This window comes from Psittacula echo (genome assembly GCF_963264785.1).
Source record: "Psittacula echo genome assembly, chromosome: 1".
Lineage (NCBI taxonomy): Eukaryota > Metazoa > Chordata > Aves > Psittaciformes > Psittacidae > Psittacula > Psittacula echo.
In genome coordinates, this window is record NC_137735.1 from 58724585 (window position 1) to 58746401 (window position 21817).

At 50.7% G+C, this 21817-nt stretch overlaps 2 protein-coding genes across 2 annotated transcripts; one reads left to right on the top strand and one right to left on the bottom strand.

The window, feature by feature from the left end:
* SH2D4A (SH2 domain containing 4A) lies at nucleotides 1-8910 on the bottom strand (the record flags this gene model as incomplete). The annotated part of the gene is made up of 9 exons (XM_080626723.1): nucleotides 1-93; nucleotides 1608-1828; nucleotides 2666-2796; nucleotides 3195-3411; nucleotides 4569-4707; nucleotides 5132-5197; nucleotides 7159-7318; nucleotides 7845-8004; nucleotides 8736-8910. The coding sequence occupies 9 exons, from the start codon at nucleotides 8908-8910 to the stop codon at nucleotides 1-3; spliced, it is 1362 nt and encodes a 453-aa protein (XP_080482849.1).
* A 10632-nt stretch (nucleotides 8911-19542) lies between these two features.
* SULT1B1 (sulfotransferase family 1B member 1) lies at nucleotides 19543-21061 on the top strand (the record flags this gene model as incomplete). The annotated part of the gene is made up of 7 exons (XM_080636275.1): nucleotides 19543-19690; nucleotides 19861-19989; nucleotides 20088-20185; nucleotides 20291-20417; nucleotides 20504-20598; nucleotides 20674-20854; nucleotides 20929-21061. The coding sequence occupies 7 exons, from the start codon at nucleotides 19543-19545 to the stop codon at nucleotides 21039-21041; spliced, it is 891 nt and encodes a 296-aa protein (XP_080492401.1). The 3' UTR covers nucleotides 21042-21061.
* Nucleotides 21062-21817: the final 756 nt, after the last annotated feature.

Below are 21817 nucleotides of genomic sequence, written 5' to 3' on the forward strand. Positions count from 1 at the left end.
TCATTCAAAGAGAGAGATGTAATCTGCCTCTTGGTCCTCTTGGCCACATGGGTAAAGCAACAGCTCCTTTCCCAAGGAAGTGATGGGTTCATCCTGTTGATAAAGGATATGATTAAGCACCACCTTTCAAACAGACTCTACTTATCACAGCACCACAGGGTGAGCAACAGTCTCCCTGCCTCTGTAAGAGTGTGGTCTTGTTCATCTGTGTGAGACAGCTTAGCGGCCCAGGGAACTTGCAGAGGGACCCACATAAAACAAAGTCTTCATAAAGCAGTGTCTGTGCTCAGTGCAGTAACCCAGTGACATGACTCTGGCAGTTCTTGGAAAGAGCTGTGCTTGTCTTGTAAGCAACCGCAGCTTCTATGGTGTGAAATGCTGCCCTGCCTTGAAAGTGCTGGAGCAAGGGCTATGCAGCATGAAGATAAGCAGGACAGGGTGGTTCTGGACTGTGCTGCCGACTGTGTTTGTGGGAGGGACAAGGGTGGATACTGGAGTGAGCACATGCCTCTGCTCAGGCAAGCCCTGTTCTAAGAAGGAAATTTCCTCATAGTACAGTCTCTGCTTCCCATCTCATTCTCCGCCCTGGCAGCAGGTGCATGATGAGAACTTGCCTTCTCTCGTGGTCACTTGGTGGGTGATAAGCAGAACCCACTAGGGCAGTTCACAAAGTGGGTTCATCTTCCCCACATCTGCTGTAGTGCAGGGGGTCTGTAGGGTTCTTTGCAGGCTGTGGGCATGGCTCTATCTTTAAAGCCTGACTGCATATATATTAAATCCCCTGGCTCTGGTACCAATAGTTGCATTGCTCCTCCTTTCAACAATTTCAGTCTGAACTGTGAAACCCATGCGAGAAGCAAGTTCAGGTAGCCCAGGTAGAGCTCCATGTAGCAAATGAGCGTAGATGTTTTCCTCATGTCCCATTTTGTTTAGCCATGTCTGCATTATGCTAGGCACTTAGTTAAAAGAAACATGGACTTTAAACGAACTTTTAGGCAAAACGTTTGTCCTGTCCCTGGGAAGATCTTACAATAAAGGAATGAATAATCCATCTGACTCTCCATGGAGCCCATGTAACTGCAGTCAGTGCTAGTGAATATTGCTGTTATTGTTGCAAAAACTTGCCAACCTTCTTCCTTCCCTTCTATTTTTTTATCTTTGCTCAGTATTACACCTTGCCGGCTTTGACATCATAAAGATACCTTGGTCTCTCATGCCAAAGCTGGAGGCAAGCAGGATTTTCTGCTTACCCAACTTGCCAGGACCCCACAACCACGGAGAGAATAATAAAAAAAGGAGTCTGCAGGAGTATGCTGTTACCTCTCACCTACCAGCATTTCTGCTAAACAGCATGTAACTGGAGCCCTGCGTGCAAGGTGCTTTGCATACTTGAGGGGAAGTGAGTTAGGTCAAAAATGTTTGAGATGCTGTAAGAGATGTTTGAGATGTACCCATCAGGCTGGTATACCCTTCTGGAGTAGCTGCATATCCAACAGCAGCTGAAATGGGTCTGGTTGCCTACTTTAAACCAATTGAATCTATTCTTTCTTATTTTGAAGGGCCCTGAGGCAACTGAGCAGTTAATGAATGCATTGCTAGATATTCACCTTGTGGTAGTCTACAAGGTCAGCCAGTGTCGAATGTTGTAGCTGGTCCACTCCAAGGAAGCTGTAGGAATCACTGGAGGCATCAATGAGGAAGTGTTTACATCCTTCTACAGACCGATAGGAGAGCACGTAGCCTTTGATTTTCTCACTGACCCGGACCAGAAAACTCCCTGGTACTGTTTTATTCAGAAGCTCTTCTGCTTTCTTAGAGGTTAGGATACCTGTCCAAAACCAAACCAGAAAACTGAAGGGAGAAAAACATGTGTGCAGGACTGGATGGAACAGTTCTCGCAAGAAATCTGCTTTACTGCTCCCAAGCTGGTCCATGGCACTTCCATCCTTTGTGCTGTTTCCTTGCCCAGTAGCCCAGGAAGAACATTACTGCCATTGCTAGGAACAAACCATGGCCACATGCTAACTTAGCATTATGGTAACTTCTCCAGGCTCGGATGATTATGAATGTACATGGCTCAAAAGGACAGTTTCTGCATTATGAGAGAGAACAGCATTGCAGTGTGTTGTATGTTGATTCCAGTACAGCAGGGCTGGGCAGACAGTAACCATAGGTCCTGTCAGAAAGCTGTGTAAGCATTGAAAGCCCAGTTACAAGAGGATAACTCTTTTGTTGCTGCAGCCTCAGATCAAAGGTGTTTCCAAAGCAAGGGAGATGGATGGGATCATGACGACCTATTAGAAGTAGGACTGAGAAGGTGATGGATGATGAGCACCTGTGGAGGGAGAATGACCTGGCGCCGAGGATGAGGTGTGCTCAAATCTCTCTCACCCTGGTCCAAACAGTTACCAGTGACCCTGCATCCAGTACAAGGAGGAAGGAGTGGCGTAAAGATATAGGGCATTTTGAGATCTGGCCACTGTTCTAATACTTCAGCTTGCCCTTTCTCATTATGCTAAGGGAATTTAAACTACATTCATAGGTATTTAAAATGGAAAACCTAGCCACCTTCAAAAAGCTCCTGGGCCCAGTCTGTGCAGCAGCCATGTGTAGCAGGAACAGCTCCTTAAAGAGTTGGGTTGGGGCAGAAATGCTCAGGACTCACCGTGGAACCAAGGAGCTATTGTGTCTGTGGTTTTCTGATAGCCAGCTCGGAGAGGGAATTGTTCCTCTCTGAACCACTTGATGATGCTTTCTTCAGTGGAATTGGAGATTGTCCTCTGGATTCCCTCTTTCCTGCTTGAAAAGACTGTGGTTAGTGCATCAAATGCAAACAATGGCTTTTGGGTCCTTGGCAGGACTTCCCTTTTGTTGAGAATGTTAAGAACAGCCCTGAACTTACACTAGTGCAACTGTCAGCAATCTTATATGGTTTTCAGTGGAGATTCAGCATAGAACATGTACGCACTTTAGGCTTAGGATACTCTACTAAATAAACCTGTTACATTTCAGTAGTGAACAAATATGCCTCATCACATCCTAGGCTGGCATATAGCCTAGGCTCTGCATTTTTCCCTGTGGGGAGTCTTCTCCACGTGAGAAAGAGAGCTAATCATTCCCATCTCAACCATCCCATGCTAGAGCAGAAGAATCTAATCCCTTTTCCCCTCCACAGTGCACAGGGTTTTCCTTACCGAATCATTCTCCCGTTTGACATCACAGGAGGTAGAAGTTTAGGCTTAGGTGGGAGAGGTGGATATTGGAGTGGTCGCCGATCTCTTGCTGTGGCACCCTTGGAAATATCTGCCCGCTTCCCTTTGTGAATGCCCTGCAGTGAGAGTCTCCTGTAGTCATCCCTGGCTTGCCGTGCAAGAGAGCGTCTCTTCTCATCTGCTGCCTTGGATTTCCGCACTGGAACGAAAAAGGAGTCCTACAGGAGCGAACAAGCAGGCAAGTTTTAAGCTTGCTGCCCTTTGGCCATCTGCCTGTTTGATGAAGCGGAAGAATAACCCGTTTCACAAGGTTGCACTCAATTGTGAGGCCATTTGCCATGTGTCTCCTCTCACTTTTGGTTATCTGCTACTTAACAGGGTTCAGTTCTTATTCCTTCAAGAGGTTAAATATCTGGGTTCTTTCTGAGCACCAGGTAGGCCCCTTTGAACCTAGAGACTACTTGGTTCTGTTTTAGATGCTGATTCCTGGCTCAGACATACATTTCTGTCGTACCTTTCATGAGAGCCAGTGGGGAGGGGTTATGGAATGAAAGCAGCTGGAATTACTCTAAATCAATCCTTGAAGGATTTGAAAGTGCTGGTCATATTGTGAGGGTGGAGGGGGTCTTGTTTAAATTTGTATAGAAAGCGGAGAACTTGACTGGATAGAGTTTTTTGCCGTAAAACTGCCTTGATTGTCTGGGTCCAGCTCATCCTGGAGTCTCAGGAGTCACAAGCTCTCCGGTTGGCCTGAACCAGGCTACTCCCCCGGCCTGAAGTGGAAGCTTTTGGTAGTACAGCACTGCCATCTGCTGAGCAGCAGGGGAGGAACGGTTAAAAAATGCCTCGGGTTCTCCTTCCGGAAGTATTTGGCAGCAGTGATGGACCCTACTGCAAGTTTCATACTGCAAAGTATGTGTTTGTCATTTTTCTTCGTATCTTTTTGGGTTTACTACATAACACAGGGCAGCAAGGCCCTGTTTAGGTGGGATCGTCCTTGGATGTCAAGCACGGAAACCCCTTTTTAGTTAGTCCCTGTCACCCATTATCCTTGTCCTTGAGAGCAATGATTACTGCAAAGGCCCACAGAAAGCCAGCTTCTAGTTTAATTATCCTGGCTATACGCATGTGATTTCTATTTGTTGCTTGTTTTAATATATTATCTGTAGGAAAATTTTCCGTTCCCTGCCCAGCTCTAGTCCCAGTGTTGTGTGGACTCAGTGCTGTGATATATTTCTGATTATGCAGCGCTGTATTTCTCACCAGTACACCCACCAACCAATTATTCAGTTCCAGTGTGTGAGAAGGATTGAGATGATCCCACAGAATCCTAGGATTTCTCAAGCCCCATCTTACAGGATTCCTGCCATTCAGGCTCATTCTCATCCAATTTCTGCAGCGTCCTCTGGCTCTCTGAGCTGGGGTGGCTCTGCAGTATTGCCTCCTGGGGGGCTGTGGTTTCTTCTCCTGGATTTCTCCTCTGTGCTTCTTTTGTCTATGAATGAAACAGTATGTTCAGGTTTGTCCCAAGCTAGTTTTAACCTTGCTTTTTAGCTAGCCTTGAAATACTGGCTATTTCTTTATTGTAAATTCTTTATTGTAAATCCCTCTGATTTCAGCAACATATAGACACTGCATCTTTACTGCAGGTGACAACAGAGGAAGTAAGGGAAAACAGTCTACCAGAAATCACCTCCCTGTACTGCTCTCCAGACTGCCAGCCTGGCCTGCTTTTATCATCTCCAAATCATCACACCATATATAAAGAGCATGGAAATGATGGATAAAACTGGTCCAGCAACTGGTGAGGACATTCTCGGGTCAGGTGAGTCTGACTGGAACTCTGAGGCTGACTGGGACTCTAGGATAAAGTCTGGGCCCTGCTCAATGTGTTGAAAGCATTCTACATTGCCACTTACCTGTTGGAAGCCACATTTCCTCATGTGACAGGCTGCCAGCATCTGGTGAATATCTCTGGTTTCCCTCTGGGCAGAGGAAAAGAGTGGTGAGAAATAAATGTGCCATTAGGACTATTGCTCTTTTTTTGAGCAATAGGTATTTAATGCAGAAGCAGCAACGTGACACGTTAAAAAATTTCGCCAGCCTTCTCTAACAAGCACGGATTTGTTTCATCACATTAGGCCTAATATGCCACAAGAGGAGAACTCAGGGGTGTCAAGATCGTCATAAGCCTGGATTTGCTAAACAATTCTCCCAGGTGCTCCCAGGGAGCAGCCCTTTCCTTCCCTCCCTCTAAAGCAAGCCTTAACTGAACCTGCCATCCCCAGCTTTATCTGCCTGTTCTCATTTGCTGCTGTGTCTGAGGTGCTGCAAACCCCTGCTTGTCAAACTGACCCAGGTAGCTGCGTGTCTTGTGATTACTCTTCCCTGCAAACCAGTTTAGCTACCCTGGCAACAGCCGCTAGCTCAGACCTGCCTTTGAAGACAAACAGTTAGACTTGTCTTTGAGCAAACAGCCCCCCTTCCCCATTGGACCCAGACTGCGTTCCATGGCACAGTGAGTAGCGAGTTAACTGTACTACACTGCTTACCAAGGACACACTTTTTTTTATCCCCATCACCCTCTTAGCTAATATTTAATATAACTTGGCTTTCCAATTTCCCTTCCCTTGACAGGAAACTAGGAACTTCAAATGTGCGTGAAGCAGCTCACTTTCTTAGATTAGTCCCCTATGCCTTGCAGCAGACAAAGAGAGGTAAGAAAAAACCCCTCCCCTGGCCTAGAAAATGCAACAGGGATCTTTGGTCTGGATCCCTGCTTCTAATAACAATGATGTCCCAGAAACCTGGGAAAAATTATTAACAATTTAATGACAGAAACCAAAAGTAAGATATGTAACCCCCTTCTATTGCCATGTGCAAGACTCTGAAAGGCGTTTAGATTTTTTGGGAGCGATGGGATTTTTTGTTTGGGTTTTGTTTTTACTTTTTCTTTATTAGCTGTGACTAACAGCTTCCTTTGAAAGGAAAAAAATCTCCCACATAGTTGCTCAACTTCAGCAAACAGTGCTAAGAAAACCCCGTGTGAGTCAGAGGCTCTTGGTAAGGGAGACAGCCATTCCAATACACTTCAGTATTTTGGGAGCAGCAGGAGAGGCGCGTTGCCAAAACCTAACCTTCAGTTATCGTGCTTTTTACACTGAAATATGGAGTGGCTGTATAATGAAAGAATGAACACTCATACGGGTTAGAAGCAAAAGGCTGAATGAAAACACTGCTGAATGATACTGAGCTTCTCCCTTTGAATTGTCAGGGGGTTCTGTTTCCTCTGTTCACCTTTGGTTGCATGGATAGTCAATTCAACTCATCTTTTTCTCAGTTCTCTGCAAAGGGCTTTTTGTAGCCAGTTAAAAAGTATAGGTATATTTATTGTTGAAGAAAAGTATTTCTGTAGTGAAGCACCACAGCAAAACAGACACTGCAGTTACTGCATTTGGAGTTGTCCTGTGCTGTCAATATCATAAGCTATTGTTTAACTATTTTAGAAGACAAAAGAAAAAGAAGAACCTAAAATATGCATGTCAGAGTACGCTGGTAAAATTATCATCATCTGGTTTTATACAAGTAGATGATTTGTTTCAGGGCTGTGGCCCTGCATATACAGATCCTGGAATACCCTCCCTGGTCTTGCCTCAAAGCCATCCAAAACTGCCACAGAGCAGGAGGAAAAGCACTGCAACCCTTGTTTTACCCACGGAGAACGGAAGCAAATGAATCCAGAGTAACTTATAGCACTTGGACCTCTCTAGTCCTGAGGAAGGATATAACAGCATGGCTTCTTCTCTGACTACAGAAGAAAAGCCTTAACAGTTAGCTGGCTTCTTTTCTTCTTCAAATTACTATTTACAGCAGCTAGGATTTGCTGCACTTCCTAGCTCTCAAAGCACATGCTTGTGATGGTTATGGAAAAAAGGGGGGAAACTACCTTTGTGATCTCCTGGCTTTTCCCTGCTGTAGCAGCAGTAATTTTTCTCCCACATTCCTTCTTTTCCTCCACAGTGCTTTTCTTTTTCCCATGAAGATCTGTCTCACCTAGGACTCCTGGTTGTAGATGTAAAGACTGTGTTACAGAAGAGTCAGTCTCTCTGAAATGCAAGAGTGAGAGAGGACTTAAGAACCTGAGGGAGTCACTTTCTGTTATCTGGGCATCTTGTGAGGAAGCTGCACATAGGCAGAGCAGTGCTGCAATGAAGCAACGTGTGCAGGCAGCTATCATAGCTTCAAATCAGGCAGGTGGAATAATTAAATTAATGGCTTGTGGTGAGTAACTGTTGTCCTGCTGTGCATGGGCACCCCCTGGTTAATCAGTGGCAATCCAGCCTCATCATGTGCTGTAATAATAGAGTTAGCATTTCCTGTGGTCTGCAGAGGGTACCATGCAAGGGCCATATCACAGGAAGCTCAATGAGCCATGTCAAGCCTCAGGCTGGGTCTGGTCTCTGCCAGCACTGTGTGTACGTACAGCCAGCCTTTGTTTCTGCCTTTTGCCTGCAAGTTGAGTGGAACAGTGGTAGCCACAGCCCCTACAGAGAAGACTCCAGCCTCTGGGTCCTTAGAAATGCCTTCTCCTCCATGTCTGCTCACCGAGTCCTCTGACTGAAGGGTGCTTACCTGCCCTCCTTGCTTTGCTCTCTCAGCAGCCGCTTTGCCCTTTGTGCTTGGATCTCTTCACAGATGGCAGCGTATGATTTATCTGAAGGATGCTCACCCATCACCCAGACCCAGACATCGTTGTCAGCTCCGAGCTTCCATGTCACCGACTTCCTGTTGGCTGGAAAAAAAGTAGCTCTTTGGCAAGCGCTGTTTGGTGCCTCCATGCAGGGTGTGTATCCTGCCTGCTGTGCCCTCCTGGCTGCTGCCAATGGCAGAGCCTTTCCAAAAGCATCTGCAGTTTGAGAAAGCTGGGCTGGGAGATGGCGCATGCCTCCCATTTCGTTTCACCTTAAAGAAGCCAGGTCAGTGAAGGAGGCAATTCTGAGCCTGGGGGCAGAGAAGGCTCACCACCATCCTCCCCAGACTGTGTGAGGGTGACCTACCTGCAAACAGAGCATACTTCTGAGAGAAGAGTGCTATCTTCCTAGGGGCTGGCACACTCTGTAATCCTGGCAAAGGGACTTCAGGTCTAAAGGCACAACGGGAACCCCCTTGCAGATCTGGTGCCCCAGGACAGACGTTCAAGTCCATGGTTATTTAATGGGCAGATTCAGAGGCCCCATTTAGTGGGACACCTAATGAGATGCACCTCCTGGGGCCAAGTAAGTTCTGTCTTTCCAGCTAGAGTTGTTGAGCAATTTGATCAAGGACAGAGTGTCTGGGCCAGGAACTTTGCCTTGTCAAAACTAGCCCACTGCAGTTGGGTTTAGTTACGGTTTGGAAATATGACTGCTATATGCCCCTGAGGGAAGAAATCACTCTAAGGAAATTATCTCCTAATTTCTAGGGAGCAATTGACTTGGCCAGATCTGTGCCAGATGGGGAAGCAGCTGGCAGGCAAAGACTTACATTTTCTCGGCAGTGGTTTCTTTGCTGAAGTCTTGTCCATAGCAGCTTCTCTTTCTTCCCACCGTCTGATCTGTTCCTGCCGCATCTTGAAGAAGAGGATCTGCTTCTGCTCCTCACTGAGTTCTGCCAGCAGGTCAGGATCAATGTACATTTCCGATAGTATCTGTTTCAGCATGGCTGCAGGTTTCAGTTACGCACGTTTCAGGCAATGATCTCCAGGGATCAGCTCCTCTTCCTGGCTCCGACAAGAAAGAGTCTCTCCCCGCCTGAGCCTGGAGCAGGAATGCAGGCGTGCCAGAGTAATTATACTTCTGTCTTTTTTTTTAGCTCAGACTTCCTGCATAGACCAAAAAGGTAAATAAGCAGCTTAAAACCTGCTGTTAAGATTCCTTGAAATAAGAGGTGAGCTCAGCTCCCACGCAGCCCCTGTCCACTCTGCAGGGAGAGCTGACCAGAGGGACGAGTCCTTGAATGCGGTGGTTGTTGATACTCTGATAAACCCAGCTGATAGTATATCAAAAGAGAGAGAGCGCTGCCTGTTACAGTCATCAGAGGTGCGGCTTGGCTGTGCCCAAGCAAACATTCCTGCTGGGCAAGGAATCAATGAACCCATGACTAGACAGCTCCTCCTCCTTCCGAAGGGGAAGACTTTGATGATCAAAAGCCCAGCCTGCCTTGTTTCACCAAAGAGAGATGGGGAGGGCTTTCGGTGGAGGGCTTTTGGCTCTGCTTTTGAGGTGGCAGTAAGAATTTTGGGGTGCTCCTGTCCATCAAAGGCAGCCTCATGGCAAGTCAAGGGAGCACAAATTGTGCAGCTGCTTTGAAGAAAGATGACTTGGCTAGCCAGTCACTGAGGAACTGAGGCAGCTCCTGGTCTGACACGTGTTGCTGATGCACCTTGCCCACACAGTGAGCCTGGCATGGGACATCCCTGCATGACAGGATGAAGTGGATGGAGAGAAGGAGCACCCTTGCTCCTGCCCAGGATGACAGGTCATGTCTAGTGCGTGCTAGCAAGGTCCTAACACCCACACAGCTATGCTTTATGGATTTGTATGTACAAGAGGAGTTTCACCGGAAAATTCAGAGCTCTCCTGTCAGTTGAGAAGATGCCAAATGAGAAAATAAAAATGTGAACCTTTGAACCAGCTCTTTTCCTTATCTTATCTGGATAAAGTCGGGGAGATCAGAAGGTTGATTGGCAGAACTTTTGTGACACAGGGAGGCCGACAGCCACATATGAACCGCAATACCAGAGCAGGGTGGCGGGCTGGCCAGGGCTGACGGGGGCTTTCTGGGCAAACTCCTAGTAAATAATGCCAGCAGGCTACAAAGAAAGCTAGTAGGATTACTTGTGTGCTTCTGCACAAGTCCTAGGAGTCTAAGGAACAAGTACACCAGGACATAGCACAGTAGGTGGGAGGAAGGGGGTTGCTGGGGAAGTTATGTTGAGTTACAAAGGGCACAGACGTGGCAGAAGGACCTGTACTGGAGTGAAGTGGCGGTATGTATTAAATCCTGGGGTCAAACCTATTAACCATCTTAGAGGAGAAGGGCTAGATCCCTAGGGACTCAGTTGTTGGAAGTAAAGTATTGGGAGCACGTTCACCTTCAGAGTATGATTGCTTGGCTTCTGCCAAATTAAATGAAATAACAGAAAGAGGTAGTAGGAGAGCAGTGAATGCAATACTCAAGCTTCCCAAGGAGTACACATACAGAACACATGTAATTAATTGAAATGGGGCAGCACAACAGCAGCCTTCATAAAGTCAATCTGACAGGACAATGCCTGCTGTGTTGGTTCATCTTCCCCCTTCTCACCCCCATGCCAGGATCAGGCAGGCTGTCAAGCAGGTATCTCTCCACTTCTGAACGTGGCTTGCCCTAAAACTGGTGGAGACAGAGCCCCATTGTAGTGACATCCCTGTGCACTTTCAGCAGGGAGAGCTTGAAAGAGCTTGGGGCAGCTGGAGGAGCTGCATTTTTAATAAAAAATGTTAACAATTCCAGAAGTATGGAGCTGCTGTTCCAAATCTGTATTGCTTTTGTTTAAACAAATGGCTTTGTTGATTGAAAAAAAGAAAGTAAAGGGATTTTGGTGAGGTGGTCTCATCTGGACAATACTTTCTGAATTGTTCCAGCTCAGTAGCCAAAGGGGCTTGGGCTGTCCTTGAGCCATGGGAGGCTGCAGCTGTAGAAAGGGAAGAACATTTGTTGAGATGGTGTTGGTGAGCAGTCCCTCTTCCCTTGGGGTACCTGAGCTGTCTGTTCACAGTACAACTGTAAAACTGGGGGACACTGCTGGAAGGGTTGCTGTTTCACTGCCTCCTCCTCCTGAGCACTACCTGAAAGAAAAGCTGTTTGCACAGATCAGGGTGTCAGAAAAGTGCCTTTAAACAGAAATATGTCCCTTAAGCTTTTAGTTGTGTGTGTTTTAAGATCTGTTCAACACAGGCAGTATGAAGGACACAAATCTGGGGGCTTATTTTAGGTAAACTGATGTGTTCAGAAGGTATTTGATGTTCCTGTGGTTGTAGGGGACACAACTATCTCTTTGAGCTCAGGATGGGTTTTGTTTGGAGAAACCGTCAGGGTTACAGGCTTTGTGAATCTTCAGTGATCTTAAGAGTAACTGAAGTGGATGGTAGCTCTGGCCATGGTCTGAGCTTGGTGGTCCAGGAGAGATACCTTCCATGGGCCAACAGAAATAAATTACAATACCTAAAATCGAAGGCGCTTTTAACAAAAGAGACTTGTAGCATATGGGGAGGTGAAATGCTTTTACTCCCTTCAGGTGTGAAGGTATCATTTATGGTTTGTGTGGGTTAAATGCCAAGTGGTTTTGTTAAACAAAGGGCACTCAGTATCCTGCTTGGAAGGGGGAAGGCCAGCCAGGTGGTCAGGCTCTGTCTTCTGGCTGTGGATCAGAATTGCTTTTTCCCCAGCAACTCTTCAGGACAGTCACAGTTCACTAGCTAGAGGGGTGCTTGGAAAAGAGGGTGGCCAAAAATCATCTTGTAAGGTCGTCTTTGCTACTGCCAAGGAGGGGCCATGTGCAGTTCTGGCTGGCAGGGGCAGCTGGAACTGGCTGTAAGCACAGAATATGAGCTCAAGTTGTGCATCCTGCCTCTTCCTACAGCAGTGAGCAGCTTGAATCCACCTCACCATTAAGTCAGCCTTCCTCCTCACCCCTTGGCTGCACGGGAGGTATTAGACATGGCCTAGAGTGGTCTATTTTGCAGAGTTAAAATTTGCAGTGAGCAAAGCTGTGGTGGTGAAGCGGGGCTTCTTTCCCCAGCTGTAGGAAAACTCTGGTAGGACTCTTGTTAAACTTCCTACTGCTTGCATTTTTTCCATGAGAGTGATCGATATGAGCTGGTTGTGTGGAGGAATAGGCAACAAGAGTAGCCAGAAATAGCAAAAGATCAAGTGGGAAGCCAAAACAGGGCTTTTGAAGCTCTATCACTTGTATATGAGATACTTGACTTGAAAGCCATACGGGTAAATGCAATTCAGAAAGCAAGGTCAGGCAGCATTTAAATCACCTGCTGGAGAGCAGCCTCCTCTCTGTGCTCCTGTAAATGATCTACTATTAACAGAGGAAACATAAGTCCATGAATACGCGTACAAATGTGATGGCTTTGAGAAGAGCTGGCATGAGTTCCTGCTCCCATGTGCAGCAGGGGACGCTTTGACCACCAACAGGCTCACAGGACACCCTCATCTGGCATCCTTCTCCTGGTCCTCACCATCAATGCTGCCAGTAGAGGGAAAGGTTCTCCAAGAAAATAACAAACGAACCTACTTACGCAGGCGTTTGATACGATTCACACCAATAAATCAAATAGGAGGGCATAAAATGAAATAGTGGACAAGCTGAATGGTGGTTCTTGAGCTGGTTTTCTGGGAGGTTCTTCAAGCTGCTGCACACATCTCTGCTGTAAAGGTAACTTTAAAAATAACCCAAGAAACTCAGAGATGAGAAGAAAAGAGAGCACAAGAAAAGCTGCCTCAGGGTGCAGCCTGATGAGCTAAGAGCATTTCCACTGTCATGAAGTACCTTTCCCCATAAAAAGCACATTAGACCAAGTTGTTCAGAAAATGGTGGGACTACATTGCTTCAAATCAAGAGTTTCCTCCTAAAGCCAGTCTTCCGCTCAGCAACAAACGGCTGCAGAGGCACCATCAAGAGTTATTTTCCCTGGCCAAGAGGATGGGCCATGAGAGTGCAATTGAGTTTCCTTCCCCTTGCCAAAATAAGGCCTGCAGCACTGAGGAGATATTTTGCTCAGGTTTTGCTGGATTTCTCCAAATCCAGCCACTCCAATGCCATCACCTCCCTGACAGACTTTAGGGAAGGGCTTGCTGATTTTTTGCAGAAGTTGTAGCAAAGCAGAATAACCAAACCCACCTTAAATCAGCATGGTCAAAGGTAATCACTCCCCACACCTTTCTATCAGCACACAAGTCTTCATGGGTTAACCGGCACACATTGGTTCGTAAGATGCTTTTTTTTGTTAGAAAACATTTATATGTGAGCAGCTGCATCGGGAAGGTCACCACCAAAATATCCTTCTGGGCTTTAGCCTTTGTTGGTTGGTGGTTTATTTGTTTCGCTGTTGGTTGGCTGGGTTTTTTTAAACCCTCATCCTGTTCTAAATAGGGGAGTGATTCATTCCTGGCCTTCTGTTTAGTTTTGCTTCAGCCTGCCATTTGCTATTTCAGATGGAAGGAAAACTCCTCGTTTGGTCATAGCAGAAAGGAAACATGATTGTATAAGGGCCCTCTGAAGTTGGAACTGGACCTGCTTGTGTCTTATTTAGCATAAATAGATTCTGTATAAGGCTTGCATATAACACGTAAAAGAACAAAGCCAGTGAAGTCTTCACAACATGAATCACCTTGAAATTGCCTATAGCTGAACTGACTTGCCTTGTAGGTCCCTGATTTTGCTGGAGGAGGCAGTGGTTATCTTACAGCAGGAACAAACAGATGGGGGTGGCAGTAAGGAAAAATAGAGTGGTACAATGGTGGTTACTGAACACAGGTTGAGGCTGCATGGCTCTGCTTTCAAGGAAAAGGTTTTTTCCCTGCTAGAATTAAATACAAATACTTCTTGATCTAGGCATAGTGAGAATCATCTTCCTGTATCAGAGTTACTTAGGGAATTACCAATGGAAAGATCAGTGTGGTGGAAAGGGTGGGGGCTTCTATAGGTTAACACACAGGATCACCTACCCAGACAAACCTGGCCACTCTAAGAAAGGAGTTTTCCTAACCATGAGACCTAATTTAGTCCGTTTGCAGGTTTTGAACAACTTTGGGGAAACAAAAACATTGGAGTTTTTATACGACAAATATTTATACAAGATTTATATTAGCTAACCGCACTGATGGCTGTCCCAGGGAAAAGGCTGTTCTTGCAAGTGGGAAGGAAGCTGTTACGAGTTGCACCAGGCACACAAAGCTGTCATTTACATTTTCCACACAGTTACCCTTCTAAGCCCACGGCTCTTCCACCCTGATGCAGTTTTGCCACTGGGAGCCACAGGGCAAACGAGAAGCACTGGGCCGGGAGCAGCTCTGAGCCTCTCAGAGGTCGCACTGGGAGCCACAGGGGCTGTGCTGATGGGACCCGGGGCTGTCCTGGCTCTTCAGTGGGTACTGCCCTGGGAGGGAGAAGTTTACCCTGATAACTCTGACCCTGGCCCAGACCTCTCTGATTTCAGGAGTGATTTGCTGTTAATGCACTGAAACGCAACACTGAGGAAATACTGCAGGGTAAAACACAAGTCTGTGATGATACGGATTCTGTGAGGCGAAGGAAGGACATTTAGTTCTTGCCTGTAACTATAAACTGCTTTTAAAGCTACATGCGGTATTAAATTGTATGTTCTACTAAGGGGAACAAATTATTTGTGTGAAGAGGAGGCATGCAGAAGGCAGTGATGTGAGTCTGCCATTCTCCAGAGGACTCTTGAGGAAAAAAGGGAGTATTGGGAGAGATAAAGTGTGGTGAGAGGCAGGTAATGGGGAGGAGGGGGCTGTGTTAGATGATGGGGTGGGACAGAAGCCGTTCTGGAGGAACAGAGAGATGAAGATCAGTTTTCTCTTGCAAATAACGTATGCACACACCCGTTGATCTCCCCTCTCTGTTAGCCCATGTGTGATTCCCCTTGCTGGGCAGAAGAAACCAGCCGGTGCCTGCACGGGAAAAAGGGAGCCCGGTGGCAGGAAGGGTCACCGACAGCCTCGCCGGGTCCTCTTCTCCCCCAGTGGATACGGCGGGGAGCCAGGACCGGGAGCCGCTGGCTTGATGGAGCTGGGGCTGATCCCGTGGTGGAAATCGGCAGCCGCGCCAACACCCCCCATCTGCCTGCAGGAGGGCACGGGCCGGAGCTCCAGGCAGCACCGAACGGGCAGTGGCCGGAGCCCCGCTCCCGCACCGGATCCAGCGACATGGGGAGAAGGAAGGAGCCGCCTCGGGTTCCCGCAGTTTTCCCTGGTTTTCCCCGTTTTCCCGTCGCCTGACCTCGAAGCACAGCGGCGCCCTCCTCCCGGCCCACAGCACGCCCGGGGCCCCGTATTTGCTCAGCCCCGCTGGTCGGACCCGGCGCTCCGATCCTGTGACAATGGCGCCGCCTGGCGCTGTGGGAGGGTAAAGCACAGTGGCCGCCGCTCCCCTCGGTGCCTCCACTGCGGTGCCGGCCGCAAACCCCTTTGCCTCGGCTGCCATCCCGTTAAACCTGCTACCGGCTCGCCGTGCCCTTGGCAGAGCCGGCTTTTCTTACCCTGTCCTGGGTTCAGCGTTACCGGCTGGGCTTAAACCACGACACACCCGCTGCCGCTTGGGGAGGAGCGGAGGAGCCGGGGCCCCCAGGGCAGGGACTGCCGGCGGCAGGGATGGGGCCCCGATGTCACAACTGTCCTGGGCCACCGGCAACACCTCCGTGTGGCAGTGGGGCTGAGCCGGGTGCTGGGGATGCAGCGCTAAGCTCCCCCCGTTCCATAAGCATCGAGCTGCTTCCCCTTAGTGAAGATCCAACTCCCAGTCCAGCTGCTCCTGGCCTCCTTCCAGGACAAGGACTGCAAGGGGATGCCACGGGTGCTGCCCACCTCTCTGTCTGAGTGGCAGGGAGGGGCACTGCTCTGCACCACACATCCACATTCTCTCGCCTGTCATCCACATGGCTTGCAACCCCAAGGATGTTGTCATCTTCTCCTACTACTTCCACCAGATGTCCAAGATGCTCCTGAGCATGGCACACTGGGAGAGTTCCTGGAGACCTTCATGGCTGGCAAAGATGGAGGCTGAACCTCTTGATCACTTCCCACAGAAGCCTATGGGTCCTGGTATAAGCATGTGTGGGGATGGTGGGAGAAGAAGCAGAAAAAGCAGCTCCTCTCCCTCTTCTGTGAGGATATGAAGAAGATGAGGGTGGGATGGAGAAGAGGGCACACCAGTCCCCCCCATCTCCAGCCTTTTTGGCAGCCTCCCCATATCAGCTGCCCAACAGGACCCACGACAGGAGGCGCAGAAGATCCTGTGGTTCCTGGGCAAGGAGGTGGTGCAGAGGATGGTGGCGAGGATCCTCCACCACATGTCCTTTGGGGATATGAGGAAGAACCCTGCTGCCAACTATGAGGCCATGCCCACTGCCCTTATGGACCACAGCCTCTCACCCTTCCTCTGGAAAGGTGGGGTTTAACCAGTGGTGAAGGGCTTGAGAGGGGTGTCCCTGAGCTGCATTGCAGCCCTCATGCACAGCTACACTTATTTCAAGGGTGTCAGGACTTGCCCCACTCACTTTCTTGCTCGCAGGGATCTCCAGAAACTGGAAGAACCACTTCACTGTGGCACAGAATAGCCCAGCGTTACTAGGAGTAATGGTAGGATCCGATGTCCTCTTCCAGATGGAGCCATGGGGAGCTCATCCCTTTTCCTGGTGGGGCTGCGCTTCTCCCCCCGCCCCCCCCCCCCCCCCCCCAGGAGGGAGGGCAGGTCCAGGTGGAACATCCTTGCACCAATTCTCTTTTCACATGGCAATAAATTGGAATAACTGGAGGGTGAGTCATTGCCAGCAGGGAAACGCGGTGGGGCTGAGTGCCCTGAATCCCTGGATTCAATCCAGCAGCTGGGATTGAATCCCAGCAGCAGCTCCTGCATGATTAGGTGGGCACATGCAGTGGTTTTCACCCAGCAGTGGCTCTTGTGTGCTCAGGAGCTTTTGTGCGTCGGGGTTGTGAGAGGTTTTTTGGCAGAGCGGGCGGTGGTGGAGCTCACCCGGGCTCCCTGTGCTTTGCAGACCAAAGGCGAAAGGAAACGCCTCCCTGCTGCATATTGTGTGCTCAGCAGCATCGATGCCCTTGCCAGCTGGAGAACCCAGCCTCCAACCCGGCTCCACTGAGCCCTTGCTCAGGGGTGGCTGGAGAAATACAGCCCCATCCCACTGGGAACACGGCTTTGCTTTGGAGCCCCAAACTCCCTAGGTATGTCCCATTTCCAGCCTGAGTTTCCAAGATTGCAGTTTTTCGGCAAGGCAGTCTCATGGGGTTGTTTTCATTGCCAAAGAGATGCAATCTGGACCTGATTCCTAAACAGCAGCAGAGCTATGAAGGGCCCTCTCCCATAGGAATAAACCCTCTCCATGTATTTACTTCAATGCCGATGGGGATCTCTGTGCTTCCCCAGCTCCCAGCTTTGCCTGTGAGGTTTGCACACGCAGCCCGTTTGTGATGGGCAGGGAGGGCACATCCTGGATGCCTGTCTGGCACGTCCCGTCTGTGCCGGCGTGCTCCCCTCAACCTGCTCAATTGACAACCACCAGTGGAGGTCACGATGGATGTGTCTGGTCATGAAGGCTGCACCTGACTCAAAGTGGATTCAAGGGAGACAGATAACACAATAGCCAAGGGCTAATCTGAACAACTCACCCACCTAACCATAGTGCTGGTCGAGGTCCGACTCAAACCAAGTCTGGAGGAAACTAACTTCTGTAGTCAATACACAAATAAGGCTATAAATCAATTATCTGACTCCATAACTAGTGGACAGCCCAGGGCCTGTTGAGCTCCCATGCATGGCAGTGAGCTGTGCGCTAGGAGCTCCCCTCCAGTAAGGACTTCTCAAGTCTACTCCTTGAGGAGGAGTCCCTTCCTGCAACAGGTTCTTGTAGTGATTAAGAGGATGCTAAACTCAAAATCTTAGCCAAGTGACAAACAGGATTGGTTGTGCATATAGGATACTTTAGACATAAATGACCAAGTCTGGGACTAGGAATGGATCCATCTGCAGCCCAAACTCCCCTCTGAGTTGTTCAGAAAGTGAGGGGGCCTTTCCTGAACCTTATGACTCAACAGGAGGGTCTCCCTGGCAGTTTTGCCTGATCCTGTCCTCTATGCAGTGAATACTCAGGTGTACCTTGCCACCAAATCTTGTTAAACAGCAGTCACATTTACTACCAAGCTTTGTTAAATCTCTGTTTTATATCAATAACCAGATTGCTGCTGCTACCTTCAGAGTGAAGTGCATCACTCGCCTGTGACACCGCCTCACCAGGAGCTTGGCCCTGGGGACAAGTCAGGGACCTCTTTCTCAAGGTTGCCACCAGGCGAGCTGCTCCCCTGCCCTGCTGCCATCTCTCCTGCCTCACCCACTCCCTCTCGGCTCACGTTTGCCTGTGGAAAACAGGCAAAGGTCAGCATTTTACCACCACGGGGGCCTTTAAACCCCTTTCCCAGTAGCACGATATCAGCTGCACCAGCACTGTGCAACTCTGCAAACTTTGGACCCGTATTTGAGTACCTTGGAGGGGCGGTGTGTGACCAGAGCCTAACCCTGCTCGAGAGCCGGGTGGGGGGGAAGCTGTGGCTTCCCCCGCCGCCATCTGTGTGTTTAGCAGCGGGAGGAGCTGGAACTGAGCCCGGCGCAGCTCATCCCAGGCTCCTGGCACCGTCCCCAGCGGGGTTGCATCCCCATCCCTTCTCTCTGCTCCCTGCGCTCTCTGCTCTTTGCACTCCCCGCTCGCCAGCGCCGGCACCGGCTCCCTCCGCGTCCCTTCCCTAATGATAGCCCCCGCCTCCCGCAGCCCCAGGCACCTCCCCGCGGCTCCATCTTCCACACGGGGAAGGGAGAAAACCAAATCCGGCCCCGCCAGGCTGGGAGCGAAGCTTCGCCTCCCCGCCGCCAGAGCGCCCGGAGAAGAGGCAGGTAACGGGGAGACCCTGGCCGCGGTCACCGCTTTGAGGTGCCCCAGCCTGGCCTTCGCGGGGAGCGGGCTGGAGGGCTCGTATGGGCTCGGTGTCCCCTTGGAGACGGAGGCCAGCTACAGAGCTGCTCTGCAGGGAGCACAGAGCGGGGACGGCCGGCGACAGGGAGGATTCCCGGCGAGACCGCTGTCAGCCCTCCTGCGCGTTCCCATCTCCTTCAAACCCCCGCGGAGCCCCCCAGGCGGGGCTTCCCCCTGCTGCTGTGCGATAGGGAGCTGGGGAAAGAAAGCTGCGGGGAGGGGGCAGAAAGCAGCGTGAAACTGCGGCCAGCAAAGCCCCTGCGAGCTTCTCCATCACGGTACGGGCAGCTGCCCACTGCCTGTGCTGACCTGAGCCCCCGGGGCTGGCCGTGCCCCTCCATGCTCTCTGCACTGCCCACTGCCCCCCAGATCTCTGCGGGAGGCAGGTGCCACCTCCAGGGATGTTTCCTTTCCCATAGCTGGGATGTGGGGCTCAGCAGGGACTGTGGGGGTTGTCCCTGTCCCGTGATGCCCTCCGCTGCCGGCCAGCCCCCCGCTGCATCCCTATCCTCAGCAGAATGGCCGACACAGACACCCACCTCCGGCAGCCCTGGAGCATGGTGCATGGCATCCCCATGGTCAGCGCCTTCACCCACACCTGGGACAAGGTTGACACCTTCCAGAGCCACCCCGAGGACATCGTGGTGATCAGCTTCCCCAAATCTGGTGAGCATCCCCGTGCACCGGAGAGGAGCTGGGCTGGGAGAGGAGGCACCGGCCTGCAGCCTCCTGAGCTCAGACTTGTGGGGATGCCAGGGAGATGGGGCCCCTCTGGTGCTCAAGATGGGGCTCCAGTGGGAATGGTGCCAGCCGCGTGCCTGACCTTTCCTCACCAGGCACCACCTGGGTCAGTGAGATTGTGGACATGATCCTGAAAGGCTGTGACCCCGAAAAGTGCAAGCAGGATGCCATCAGCAACCGGGTGCCCATGCTGGAGTTTGCCGCCCCTGGGAAGATGGTGCCAGGTAGTGGGGTGGCAGGGGGTGCTGAATGTGGGCCAGGCTTTGTTGAAGGGGGGGACCGCACTGGTGGTGGGAGAGCTCCTGGGGCAAACCTTCTGCAGGCACGAAGCAGCTGGAGGCCATGGCACCCCCTCGCATCATCAAGACCCATATCCCAGCTCATATCTTGCCCAAATCCTTCTGGGAAAACCACTGCAAGGTAACAGTGTGGAGGGGACACACCTACAGGGACAAGCAGAGATAAAGGGGGGATCTGCCCTGCCAGGACCTTGCAAGGCCCCACGCATCACCAAGCTCTCTGCAGATGATCTACGTGGCGCGCAACGCCAAGGACGTGGCCGTCTCCTTCTACCACTTTGACCTGATGAACAAGTTACACCCGCACCCTGGGACATGGGCCCAGTACCTGGAGGAGTTCATGGCTGGCAGAGGTGGGACAAGGCACCCACGGGTGCACGCGTGGACCCCACAGAGCAGTGTCACCCACTGACACCCCCTGGCTGCTCCCTCCACGCAGTGGCATATGGCTCCTGGTACAACCACGTCAAGGGCTACTGGGAACGGAGGAAGGATCACCCCATCCTTTACCTCTTCTACGAGGACTTGAAGGAGGTGAGGGGCTGTGGTTGATGGTGTGAGGAGCCTGGGGGGTGGCAGGAGGGGTGAGCACTGACCTGTTTCCCACAGGATCTCCGCCAGGAGGTTGCCAAGGTGGCCCAGTTCCTGGGGCAGGAGCTGCCAGAGGCGGCCCTGGACACCATCACCCGACACACCTCCTTCGAGACCATGCGGGACAACCCCACCACCAACTACAGCATGGTGCCCTCCCAGCTCATGGACCACAGCGCCTCCCCCTTCATGCGCAAAGGTGAGTGGCCAGGGGGGGCTCCCAGCACGTTGTTCCCCATGGACTCCACTGAGCCCCATCTCACCTGCCCCCAGGCATCACTGGAGACTGGAAGAACCACTTCACCGTGGCCCAGAACGAGCGCTTCGACCAGGACTACGAACAGAAGATGTCGGACACCGACCTGCGCTTCCGCACCCAGATCTGAGACTCCCTGGCTTATACCCTCCCCATCCAACTCGCCATTCCCGGTCCCGGCACTGCCCACGGACCTCCCTCCTCCTTGTGCCACAGGGAATTTTGCAGAAATAAAGTTTTATCTCCGTATCTTTCTCCCAGATTTGCACCCATGTGAGAGCTGCCGTGTTGCTGCAGAGCACTGTGGAGCCTCATCCCATCTTGCATCACCCCAGCCCCGTGTGCCCAGCCCGGGACATGCTTAGGATAAGCCTGTGTGGCTCTTGAGGAATGAAAAAGCCAGTACGTGCTACGGAGCTCTTCCCAGCACACGATGGATGGAAGGTGTTAGCAGCCCCCACATGAGCATCTCCCCCATGGCCAGGTCCCACATAGGGTCCTGCACCCACCACCTCCTACCTCAGATTCTCCTGCTGATGTCACTCTTTAGGGGGGATGACACAAGGGGGCACAGTGATGGCCGTGCCCCCAACTCACTGCTGGGGCCATGTGGAAGAAATGAGGTGATGAGTGGGATGGGGACAAAACCAGCCCCAGGATGGCTGGGAGATGGGCACAGCCTGGGGAGCTGGCACCAAGGAGGATCTGACAGTGGCTTTTGTGCTGTTCTGCTCCCAGGGACCTGGGAGCTGGTACCCTCCTTTGAGTTATTTATATGCATCAATGAGATCCCCTCTCAGTCTCCTCCTTAGGCTAAACAGGCCCAGCTCCTGCAGTCTCTTGTCAGAAGAGAGATGATGGCCAGAGCCACAGCCAGAAGAACCACAGCTAAGGGGCACACTGCAG